The sequence below is a fragment of the Sinocyclocheilus rhinocerous genome, unplaced genomic scaffold (assembly GCF_001515625.1).
Source record: "Sinocyclocheilus rhinocerous isolate Xijiao unplaced genomic scaffold, SAMN03320098_v1.1 scaffold584, whole genome shotgun sequence".
In the NCBI taxonomy this organism is placed as follows: Eukaryota; Metazoa; Chordata; class Actinopteri; order Cypriniformes; family Cyprinidae; genus Sinocyclocheilus; species Sinocyclocheilus rhinocerous.
Genome location: NW_015630348.1, coordinates 3687055 through 3700374, shown reverse-complemented (window position 1 = coordinate 3700374; position 13320 = coordinate 3687055). Strand labels below are relative to the sequence as shown.

At 35.3% G+C, this 13320-nt stretch overlaps 2 protein-coding genes across 2 annotated transcripts in view; one reads left to right on the top strand and one right to left on the bottom strand.

Annotated features, from left to right (window-relative positions):
• LOC107740176 (neuronal acetylcholine receptor subunit beta-2-like) overlaps positions 1-9218 on the bottom strand; it is a 12841-nt gene extending 3623 nt beyond the window's left edge. Inside the window, exon 1 of the mRNA XM_016552523.1 lies at positions 9136-9218. Coding sequence (XP_016408009.1) covers positions 9136-9151 — 16 coding nt within the window. The 5' untranslated portion in view covers positions 9152-9218. The remainder of the gene's footprint in view (positions 1-9135) is intronic.
• A 1383-nt stretch (positions 9219-10601) lies between these two features.
• Positions 10602-13320, top strand: part of LOC107740175 (tetraspanin-7-like) — a 14545-nt gene continuing 11826 nt past the window's right edge. The window contains exons 1-2 of the mRNA XM_016552522.1: positions 10602-10857; positions 12734-12922. Of these exons, the coding sequence (XP_016408008.1) occupies positions 10771-10857; positions 12734-12922 (276 nt within the window). The 5' untranslated portion in view covers positions 10602-10770. The remainder of the gene's footprint in view (positions 10858-12733; positions 12923-13320) is intronic.

The following is a 13320-nucleotide window of genomic DNA, read 5'->3' as shown; positions in this document are numbered from 1 at the left end:
ATAGTGTGGTAGATATGTGGGGGCGTGTTAGAACGAGCCGTTTTAGGGGGGCGTGGCAGAGTCTTAACTTTGATAAAGAATATCTCTTTGGTTTTGAGACTTTAGTCTTTGCAACTTCAGGGATCTTATCTATGCACAATCAGCTTGTAACACTCCAAAGAGAAAGGAAAACTTGAAATTGCATCATATGACCCCTTTAACAGCTCAACAAGTACAGCTGAAACATGTGACAAATTAATGAATGCCGTGATAAGCCACTTTGGGAGCCATGTGAGCAAACCAAGCAGAATCAATCTGAAACTCTCCAAGATTTTCCCAAAGCTGAGAGTGAAAGTTTTCATACACAACCATTTTTGAGAACACATTTTTGGAGGTTATTATTCAAAATAGCAGAGGCGTCAGACTGTGTATGTGCACTTATAAATAAACACTTTATTAACTTCTAAAGCTACATTTTCATGTCCATTCAATGTTTTATGACCTGACTTTTCTCAGCAAATAGTGATATATCAAATGAATTAATCCACTAATTATATAATTGACTAATTTATTTAACTGACAGCCCTGCTCTGAATATTTCTGCAAAATAAGGAATGTCTCTATGCACGTTGATGCTACCTGTGGTAAATATCTCTCATAAAGGTCAAATTTCATTATCCCTTCAAAACTAACACATCCATTATTATGAATCCAGATAGTTACATAATGAGACCCATTCATCTGTAAATAAGATGCACCGAAGCAACAATCCTCATGATTCACGGACAGCATGCGGAGGGTCACAGAAGCCCTATGCCACATCTCTCATTAAGACCCCATGGGGACGATCATTCTTTAATGCCAAACATGAGTCAGCGGTTCAGCCCATCACTGCCCCATCAGCACACATTCTCTTTATCACAAGTTCTCATATTACAGCATATATGAAAGCAGAGTCTGACAGTAATTATCATAATGAGGGTTTAGTGAGCAAAATGATATGACCATAAATGAACACTACAAGCACAGCAGTAATCATGTTAGTTTTCATTCCCAGTTGTTTCAGGTTACGCATTATGGGCAACATATTGGAACATCTTAAAAATCAGATTACTGGAAGATATTTTATTATTACAAAAAAAGTGTTTTGAAGGAAGTGGGGGTTTTTTTTGTTGGTTTGTTTACTTGCATATTAACGAGTTGGTGTTTTTTCAATGTATGCTTCGGACACGGGTCACGACGAGGCGACCCCTAGAGGACGCAGTTCGAAGTTCCCATGAAAGGGAACTATAACTACTGTATAACATAACTGTTATATAAAAATATATATGACCTATTTAGCCTTTTTAGTTCTTGATTTATGAGCAATTCTGTATGGAAGTCTGTTTCTTATGAAAGTGTCTTTCCGCCACAGAAAAAAAAGGCGGCTTTTTAATCTCAGATTTTGGACTTTTCTTTTTCTTCACAAATAAAATAAATCTGCAATTCTGTTTTGTGAGATTAAAAGTCACAATTATCTTTTTTATTATTTTTCATTCCGTGACAGAAAAAAAAGGAATTACTAGAAGTAAACTCAGAATTCAGAGAAAAAAATTCAGAATTGCAATATGTAAACTCAGAATTATGAGAAAGCAAGAATTTTGATTTTACATCTCTGAATTCTGACTTTCTTTTCAGAATCCCAAGAAACAAAAATCCAATATAAACTCAGAATTGCTGGAAAAATTAAGTGTGAAATAAAATTCACAATAAACTTTTTTATACCATGGCAGAAACGGGCTTCCGTATTTTCTGCTTCAGAGTAAAAAATAAAAAAGTCACTGCAACTATTTATCTCACAAGTGTGATATATTTCTTGGGATTGTCACTACCAGTTTGGACTTCTCCCAGTTGTGTCTCACAATGTGACTTTATAACTCACAATTACAACTTTATACAGTATCTCCCAATGTGAGATTTTAAACTTTTTTAAATTATTATTATATTTTTTAGGTGGCTTCTATAATTATGAAAGAATGAAAACTGTTCTCAACACCAGTGTATTTGATCAGTCTATTAGTCTTGAAAAATCAAGACTTTTTTTTTTTTTTTTAAACATAACAGTAAAAGGTCAAATTCCTATCTAAAAGTTTACGTATAAAAAACCTTTGCACTGTAATGTCAAATGTTTCTCCAAACTCTGTAATATATCTAACTATCTTTGTGCTTTTGAGGCACAACTGAACTGTCAATCATTGTACTTCCTTTCTTAGAGCAATTGTTTCCAACTGAGACTCCACTATAGTGATGACTGCATTCGTTAGGCTAAGTTACCCAATATAATAATTATAAAAAGAAAAAACTCAGTAAAACAATGGTTCAAGAATCGAGATTATAACATCTTCAGCATAAACACACTGTTTTGTTTAAAATGACTATTTAGTATGGAGGATGCTGTCTAGAGTGGTGACTAATATCTGTGGAATACCCTATGAAAAAAGTGTTACTAAACCCCCGACTTAATCAGACAAGCCCCATGTCCTGCTTCAGGGCTCTTCACAAAAACACACACTCTCCTAAACAACCAAGGCAGGACAGGGGCTTGGAAAGAAACACACACCAGATTATACACAACAACACACACACACGCTCACAGTTGCATGCACTGAGCTTTTCCACCCCGGTGCACTTTAACTCTGTGAATAATTCAGCTGCACTAAAATAAAACATGCCTCATCACACAGACAGCAGCAGCAGATACACACCAACACAGACAAACACACACAGACCTAGTCTAACTCTCAGAATACTTTACTAGGGATACAAATTATAACACAGTATTCAATATTAGCACTAACACACATACACACATAAACACTTCCCAAGTTAAATACAGTTACGCTCTTCTTTTTGACAGGGCGGTGCTTAACCAGTGTATCAGTCTTTGAGTATAGCATAAATATCCACCAACTAAATTATTAAAAGCTACTCCTTCTGCAGCTAAGCTCCACTGAATCCAACAACTTACATATATATACATATACACATATTCACTAGCTATGGCCCAACAGTTACCCTAGTGCCGCATTTCAGTGTGTGAGAGAGTCAAATCCACTTCATGCTACACCATTTCAGTTTGCATTAGTTTAAGAATCTGAGACTGTGTGGGGGTATAAGTATATCACACTTTTTCTGGAATCCAAGAACATGTTTCGCAATTCCTACAGAGACTGATACCCCATAATTACACATTGAGCAGATGGCTTGTTCACTTATTCTTTTCAACATATTGGGATTATGTCCAAATTATACAAAACCTGGTTCAGGTATAACTTCTATTTATTGGGCAGAGCATGTTTTTTCAAGCCTTTTTGAGGTTTTAATGTGTTAATACTTTAAAACTACACTACATTTATAAAAAATATAATATACTTATTCATCAAGAATGCATTAAATTAAATTAAAATAAATGCTGTTTTTTCTTCTTTTTTACTTTACAAAGAATGTTGAAAAAATGTATCACAGTTTTCACATTGATAATAATAAGAAGAAGAAATGCTTATTGAGCACCAAATCAGCTTATTATAATGATTTCTGAAGGATCATATGACAAAGTAGATTGAAGTAATGGCTGTTGAAAATTCAGCTTTGCCACCACAGGAATAAATTACATTTTAAAATATAAAATTATTTTAAGTTGTGATAATATTTCACAATTTTTATTGTTTTTAATCAAAAGAATGCAGCTTTGGTGAGCTTAAGAAACTTCTTTCAAAAGCATTTTAAAATCATGCCGACCCCAAACTTTTGAACTGTTCTTGTAATTTATTTATTTTTTAATAATGTCAGAAATGCTGTATTACACTTCTCATGTTTTTTGCATCTTTATGATGAATTGCTTGTTGTATTCCTCATTTGTAAGTTGTTTTGGATAAAATTGTCAGCTAAATTAAAAATGTAAAATGTAGTTTACATATCTGATTGCTCATGTTATGACCTTGGTTACCTCTGTGTAACTGACTCACTGCTTAATGAGTGGAAATACTTCAGCAATAAAAATCATTAATGGAAGCAGTGATACAGGGATCAATACTGCTAATGGCAATCACAACAGTTAGAAATAGAGCCCAGTACTTATCCATAGCTTATACAAGGGCTTACTTGACTTTTAGTTAGAATGCAAGGTGTAATAAAAAGTAATTAATAGAGCTCTCTTAAACACCACAAAAAAAAATTTTTTTTTTTTTACTTCAGCCAGCCATAATATATGTTTGCACCACACTATGTGCAAATGCATGGTTTGATAATACATGGAAGCAATCAAACGACTCAATTCAGGTATTTAATAACAAAATATTTTAAATCGAATTTTGTGCACAAACAAGACTTAAAAAAAGCTGTCCTTCAAAGCAACAAGAACTTCTGAAGTCTAGGTTTATTCTGTATATGTGTGTGCGGACATGTTCATGAATGTGTTTAAGAGACCCTCTCTGCAGCTCTGACTCACTGAGCAAAAGATCTAATCAGAGTTATGACAGAGTTAGCATAAGCATGCCTCAAGAACCAAAACACACACAGATATACACACACGTTATCACCATGCATGCCCTAAAATGGACTGAAAAAGACACTCTGATACTGAATTGCTTAAGTTTCCCTTCACTACTACACAGAGATCAAGAAAACACGTGACCATGCAACCTTGATGAAGGGTCTATTCCAGGGATCCTCAAATCTGGCCCACGAGATCCACTTTCCTGCAGAGTTGAGCTCTAACCCTAATCAAGCAAGCCTGAGCATGCTAATCAATGTCTTCAGGATCATTAGAAAATCCCAGGTAGGTGAGTTTGATCAGGGTTGGAGCTAAACTCTGCAGCGCATTGGCCCTCCAGGGCAAGATTTGAGGAACCCTGGTCTATTCTATATACCTATTCATTGTAAATTATCTAACAGCTAATTCATGTTCAGTGCGCGACTGATCGATGATTTTAAGTAATAAAGTCATCCTTCATACTCAATGAAACATGATGCACTCACAAAAGGCTCTCTGCTGTGTGAGCACTGAAGTGATGCTTCACAGTTGGAAACAGATCTGTGAGTGAACTGAGCTATGGGGCACAGAGAACTTGCCATAATGTGGACTGACCCAATTTAACCCCTTAATGCCACTGGTTACAGGTCTAAAGAGAGATGAGAGCAATGAGTTTTCAACTATAAATAAAAGCACAGGTTGTATTGATTTCATGTGCATCTTTTACATGTCTAGAGTAAATAATGTCACAAAGAGCTATTTAATGCTTGTTTTCCCTCCTGAAAATGTATTTCTGTATCAAAGCTTCACAAAAGCAAGCACTACCTCTGATAATACAGTTGCAACCACCATATTAAGTACATATATTATATAGAAAGAGCTATTAATTAAATAAATTATTATAAATTCAATCAAATTGATCTAGCTCAAGTCATACTCATAATATACAAAGATTTCATTGGTCACATTTGTGACCAGTCAGTGTTAAATAACTGATTGATTTACACTATAACAATGTATGTTGATTCAATTAAATAAACAATCATTTAATTGTATTTTTATTTAGACATTTATTTGTATTTTCCCCGTAATTGTGCTAATTTATCGTTTTCAATTGTCTTATTTAACAACTGCGCAATTTGTGATCGATAAATTTTGACTGTCGCTATTGTGACCAGACGTAAAACACACATTCACTAACTTTTTAACTAAAAAAATAAATAATTAAGCACATTTAAGACTTAAATGTATTAAACTAACAGAAGTTAAGATCCTAAGTTTTAATGATAAAGCAATCGATCATTGAAAGTAACACACATCAATGAAAGAGCTCCTTTCATTGGTCACATTTGTGACCAGTCAGTGTTAAATAACTGATTGATTTACACTATAACAATGTATGTTGATTCAATTAAATAAACAATCATTTAATTGTATTTTTATTTAGACATTTATTTGTATTTTCCCCATAATTGTGCTAATTTATCGTTTTCAATTGTCTTATTTAACAACTGCGCAATGTGATCGATAAATTCTGACTGTCGCTATTGTGACCAGACGTAAAACACACATTCACTAACTTTTTAACTAAAAAGATAATTAATTAAGCACATTTAAGACTTAAATGTATTAAACTAACAGAAGTTACGATCCTAAGTTTTAATGATAAAGCAATCGATCATTGAAAGTAACACACATCAATGGGGAAAAGAGCTCCATGCTTACTCGCCACGGTGAGCGCAACAAACCACAGTCCTGAAGCCATCGGAGCTGTCATCTCCTGCAGGAGCCCCTCCGTCCACACTTACATCAACTGACAGGCAAAGATCGCGTCTTTACAGATCCATTTTCCCCGCACACTTCACAACGACAGTCCCTGCGATAGAGACAAACAGATGTGAGTACGCGAACACGCGGGATCCGGGCTTCTTATGCCCTCAGATTGTGAACAATTCGAGCGTGTTTTACGCCTGGAGAGTTGTTCGGTTCCTTTTCACTGATAATCAGCCACAAACACTAACGTTATGATAAAAGGTCTTTGGGATTTTCTCCTCTGCACGCGAACTGACTCGCGCGCTCTCGGCAGACTGTGCGCTTCTCTTGCGCGCGCGGCAGACTTGACATCCGCGAGCGCAATCAAGCCATCAACTTATGTAAAAACAAGTCTTCTACCACTTAAATACAGTTCACAGTCCACAGGGCATATTATTAAAAATATTTCAACAATCCATTTGTCTTTCCCATACCATCGATTTTAATGTCGTTTTAAATATACACACAATTTTAGCAGGTGTTGATGGCCCAGTGTGATAATATAAGTTATGATAATTACTGGCTCAAGTGCACATGGTTAAAAGAACTGCAAATTGCCACTGTGTCTTGCATGGGTAATTGGCTAGGTGTGCGTCACGGGGGAGGAGAGTTTGCTGGTTGTGTGTTCTGCACCATGGAGCATAAGAAACGTTCTTAATACGCATTTACATGAGTTGGTTTTTCAATTCTTCTCATTATGGGAGCCACTGAGAAGTTGTCAGAAGGATTATATCTCACGAACTGTTTTGAACTTACAGAAAGGTATGTTGCTAGTTCAAAAACCCCTTAAAGTGTAATACATTTTGTTGTCAAAACTTATATTTTTTGCTATATACAAAGTAAACAAACTTAACACCATGAATCCACAACAGCATATTCAGGCTAGAATCACCTATATGATAAATATAATAAAGATACATTTGAACCAAAATGCATTTTCCGTAAGTATTATGTTGGGGAAATTTGGCACATGAGTTACTGGTCAAACAATGGTTCAGTGTTACCATGTACACTTCTGGTCAAAAGTATGGAATAACTAAGATTTTGATTAAAGAAGCCTCTTTAAATGGCTCACCTAAAGCTGCATTTATTTGATTAAAAATACAGTAAAAAGAGCAATATTGTGAAATATTATTACAATTTTCTTTTTTAATATATTTTAAAATGTAATTTATTCCTGTGATGACAAAGCAAAAAAAAATTTAGCAGCCATTACTCCAGACTTCAGTCACATGATTCTTCAGAAATCATTCTAATATGCTGATTTGGTGCTCAGGAAACATTTTATTATCATCATCAATGTTGAAAAAAGTTGTGCTGTTTAATATTTTTCTGGAAACTGTGATATCTTTTTTTTTCAGGATTGTTTGAGAAAGTTCAAAAGAACAGCATTTATTGGAAATAGCAATCTTTTGTTAAGTCTTTACTGTTGATCAATTTTATGCATCACTGCAGAATAAAAGCTTTAAAAAAAGTTTTAAATGGTAGTGTAACACGCTTTCCACAAAAAAAAATTAAGCAGCAAAAACTGTTCTTCAGCATTGTTAATATTAAGAATTTTTTCTTGAGCACCAAATCAGCATATACTAGTATTATTTCTGAAGGATCAGTTCTTTTAAATTATAATAATATTTCACAATATTATTATTTGCTTGATCAAATAAATGCAGCCTTGGTGAGCATAAGAGACTTCTTACCAAAACATTTTAAAACTTTGACTACTAGTGTATTTTTTGTCATATGTTTTGGCCTTCACAACTGTTTTCCTTGTTGAATGAAGCTGAAAAGCCTATAGTAGGCTGTCTAGTAGTAAGTCATTATTGTGACAACATGCCCCAGCCCACTAATGTCAATGTGTCACATTAACAGTAATATTTTTTGTTGCCAATGATGGTGCAAATATTCCAAAAAATTGCAGCCAAGACTTTAAGACTTCATCCATAGATGAGTGTCAAGTTCAGAATGAAGAGAGCTCATTGCAGTTTACTGCAGTTTCTCAGCTGCTCACTTCAAAGGATAAATATATTGCTAGAAAAGCATTGTTTTCTTAATTAACTTTCAATGAACTTAATTAACCATGAAAACCCCAATCACGGACGCAAATTAATTTCTCACACCCTGTCACACATAAAATCTCATGAGGAAAGACATCACACAAAACGTCGCAAAGCAGTGGACCCTTGAGGCGAAGTACAAAGCAAAGGCCTGACGTTATGGTCCTAGAACAGGACAAAATAGGACTCTCGTCTTTCCACAAACCCTCTGCAGTGAATGCACGCCTGAGTGTGAGAAATCAAGAAAGCATGAGAGCAAGAAACAGAGAGTCAAAGGAGGCATTAAGGTCAGTGATTCTACAAAGTGGCTATGGATCTTTAAACGTCCTAAGCCATTCATGCATACACAAACATTTTCATACACAAGCATGCACATACTCAAGGCTCTCTCACTCAGCCATGCCCAAATGTTACAGCCATTAGTGTTGGTTAAATGGCTGTTAATTGAATTTAGTCTGAGTGAAAGAGGACCTCACATAATGTTACCTGATACAGACAAAAATAATGAAATACACAAACGATTCACTATCGATTTCTGCACAGTTACATGTTTATTCTAATATGCAGCCTTTTGAGGACACATCTGAAATATCTTTTTTTGAGCCTGACAGTAACATTGTAGTATGTTAACAAACTGCAGTAACATTTTGATTAAATAATCTAAACAGAAAACGTCATCTTCCCAAAGCTGATGAATTGTTTTGCTTTATTCTGAGCACAATAAAGCATGTGTGGAGCAAATCTAAACATTAATGTGTGACTGCATACACATAAACATACCTACATTCACCGGCATTTACGTATTGCCCTTTTCTGACTGTCTGCAGCATGAAGTCTGGTTCGCCATCACTCTCATGCTCCAATTCCCCCAATAGGAGGTGTTTGGGGACAGAAGCAGACTGCAGTATAAAGATTTAAACACTAACAGATATTAGCTCACCATTCTGATGCCTTATGTTTACACATCAGAAGCACTCATCCATGGACTTTCAACATGTTCTTACACAGAACATGGCAGTTTACCTAATGCAGATCCAGGATAAACCACTTTAATCTTCAGCATCTGGTGGGTGATGGTTAGTCACTTCAGTCATCTGATCTCCAGAAGGTGAAAATTGCTTCATTCATTCTTTGCTTGGGCTGAAAACACAAGCCAAATGCATCTGGCTGAGACAAATTAAATAAAACAATTGACTGTTTTAAAATGGTCTTTACAAAAAACATTAATAATATTGCACAAACCTTTCAAACCATGTATGGACATATGTAATAAATAACTAAATAAATAAATAAATATAGTTTTTAACTGAACAGTGTAGCCTACATATTTAAATTGCACCATATAAATCCTTGCCAATAACCAAGTCAATATAATTTATCAGAGGTCGATCACAATTTCATCACTACTATGATAGTAAATATTCCCACTCTAGTCTTTAACTTTCTGTGTAATATATCTACTATACCGTTTTTTCCATGAGCTTAAAATAAACCACGTGTAAGATCTGCTAATAACCAAATCACAGCGTGTGAAAAAATCTGCTTAATTTGGAAGACTGCTACAGGGAATGAAAAACATAGGGGAAGCTAAATCTACCTAAAGAGTAATAAAAGAACATAATGTTGTTTCAACAACGAAGTCGAATTTCTGCCCAATTCATAAAAAAATGCATTTATTTGCACACTTAAGGTTTATTTACTTACGCATGGCGTGGCACATTTACGTCTTTTCTTATGGCGCCATCTTGTGGTGAACTAGATAAAGTCCAGGACCCTGCCTGACCGTGAAGATAATCAAGTTTGTACTTTCTTAGAAAACAAGGATTCAGATTTTGGTCTTAACATCTTACTGTCACTTTGAAGGATTTTAATATATATGACTTTTGAAGCATATAGTCTAGATGTTTTAAATCTAAGCCTAACATTAACCAGTTGGAAAATGTTAAACTCTATAAGTCTTGATGATTTGAATGATTGATTTCACTTTTAGATAAGCTAATTTGAAAAAGGCTCACTTTTATTTAATAAATCTAATTAATTTTTTTGTAAAAAAAAACTTTTTTTTCTCCTGTGGAAGTTACGCGTTTTAGATTATTAACAGCAGTCCACAAAACAACATTTTTTTTTGTTATGTATATTTTATGAAATTTTATGTTATGTACATTTTTATTATTGTTTTATAGATATTTATTTGATTATTTTAATGTTATATTCATAGCTTTCCCAGACTAGATCCCCAGTCCTTTATCTCGGTATGAGGACTTCCTGTCGGGAAAGACTCCACAGCATCATCATCACCGTTCAGTTCCCAAACAAACTTTACCATCTCACACTCCAATCCGCAACTTTTCCTCCAGCACGCTCCATCGAAAAGTCCCGTCGCCAGCAAGATCCGCTGGGAAAACAAAAGCAGAAATGTCCCCTCCGTCCGCACGGCTTCAAACCAAACCCGTGATAACATGTCTGAAGACGTTTCTGATCTCGTACAGTCTGATTTTCTGGGTGAGTTTGTGTTTTCATCAGATGTGCCGTTAGCTTGAGCCGGCTATCAGCACAGCTAACTCACTCTGAACAATGGGCTCAGTCAACGAACAGTTCTAACTCTTAGTGTAATCCTAGTTCAGATTTTTAAGATTTCTTTATGAAAAATAAGATACATTTCTAAACATAATTTAGATGTTTATTTATCTTCTGATTAGCAAAAATACTTACAAAAAGATTTACACAGATCCTCTCGATTAACGTTACCTTTTATTGTTACCGGCTTGCTTAAGGATGCGTCGAATAATTGTAGATTTTCCCAGCATTTTAAATTTATATACCAAAAGTATGAAATTAAACTTTAATTTTGGGATATAGGTTTAAATGTATTAAAGACGAAGAAATACGAAATTTCGCTGCCTTGTGTAACGTTACTTTGCCAAGAATAGTCACAGCTGTTTTGATCGCTGTTCAAATATATTGATATACAGAGATTCAATAAGGGAACTGATATAAACCGTTCATCAAACGTGGCCTAAACAGGGTGGCCGCGGGTCCTTAAAAAGTCTTAAAATGTCTTAAATTCAGATTCAGTAGGTCTTAAATATTTTTGGTCGCATTACCACAAAAATGTCTCCAGTCTAACGGACCCAGTGAATTTTTGGTCACATTACCACAAACATTTCTCCAGTCTGACGGACCCAGTGAGTGTCCATCAAGAGTACTTTTCCCCCCCGCTGTAGTTACCGCGTCATCAGAGAGAATTGCGGTTACAGAATACAGTCGAACACCAGCTCGCTGTCCAGCCTCCGAACTACTTTAAATGGCTTAATGCAAGTTTACTGAAAAATGGCTTGAGAATTGTACTTACCCGACAGGACTAATAGCCTGATTAAAACTTAAGTGACAAAATATAATCACGCATCAAAACGCGCGAATGATTCTTCTGATTTTATTACATTCAGCTTAAACAGCGCTTGATAATCGATAGTGTATTTCTATTATCAATGTCGCGCTGCAGTTGCTTATGATCGAAATTATAACTCTTGTCATTTATTTACCCTTGGCAGTAATACACATCACCAAATAGTAAATAGGCTTGTCACTGCACCAAATTATTATAAATTGAAAAAAAAAAAACGTACAGGTTTCAAAGTCATCAATATCCTAGCATAACACAAATTAATAACTGCATTCTGCAACTACTATAAAATATCCATCTTTATCCACATACATACATACATACGTTTAACTTTACGTATGTACTATATCAGGGGTGGCGAACGTCGGAGAGTTTTGCTTCAACCCTAATCAAACACACCTGAACAAGCTAATCAAGGTCTGAAGGGTTACTAGGAAGCTACAGGCAGGTGAGTTTTTATTAGGGTTGGAGCTGAGCGCTGCAGGACTGTGGCTCTCCAGGATTGGAGTTCGCCACCCCTGTACTATATAGTTAATCTCAACTGCATGATTAATTAATGTCACAAAATATAAACTATATTATCATCCAGTTCAAATCTGCTAAATGGGACTATAAGATATGAAGTATATTAAGATATAATACACATTAACATCATGTTCTTCTGTAAAGCCACTTTAAACAATGTGTATTTGTGAAAAGCGCTATCCAAAATGACTTGACTTGGCTTTTATTTATTTTGACTTCTAAATAGGTCAAGGCTTGTATTTGCTCTCAGCAGTTAGAACTGGAAACTCCCAGATTTCCTGTTTTTATTTAATGCTCTAAACTGTCCGAGTTTTGAAGCTGAAGTGTAATTACAAGGTTTGCAAGGGTAGTATTAAGAATGGGGATGGGCAAGACACAGTGCCATAATCCCTCAGGCAAAACCATAAACACTTCTTGAATATGTCTGAGAGTTTTTAACTTTTCTTGTAGTTCACAGGAGTGATCTTGTTGGCTGTTGGAGTATGGGGAAAGGTTAATTTGGAGTTTGACCTCCTCCTGACTTCAGACAAGGGCACCAATGCACCATATGTCCTCATTGGGACCGGAGCCATCATCATCATCTTCGGGTTGTTCGGTTGCTTTGCTACCTGCCGTGGAAGTCCATGGATGCTGAAGCTGGTCAGTTCTAGAGATTTCACAAGATTTCAAAACGGAGAGTGATAAAATTCATAAATGTGGGAGTAGTTACAGCACATTCTATGTATACGTTACACTTAGAATACATATGTCCTTTTTTTGTAAAAAAGAAAGAAAGAAAAAAGCACAGATCCTCTTATATGACACAGAACTGACCTATCATGAAAAATTGCTAGTTTACATTTGATGTCCGCTTAAAAAATGGTCATTTAAGCCCTCGACCCTGTCGAGGAAAAAAAGAGAGAGAAAAACATCTTTAATTTATATGCCGAGATGCAAACAGGTAATGGGGGAAAAAAAAGGTGAGAACATTGCGTGGATCAGGAGCATGCTCCACACGGATATTTGCTTTACATGCTCATTTGTAGTTACTTTAAGGT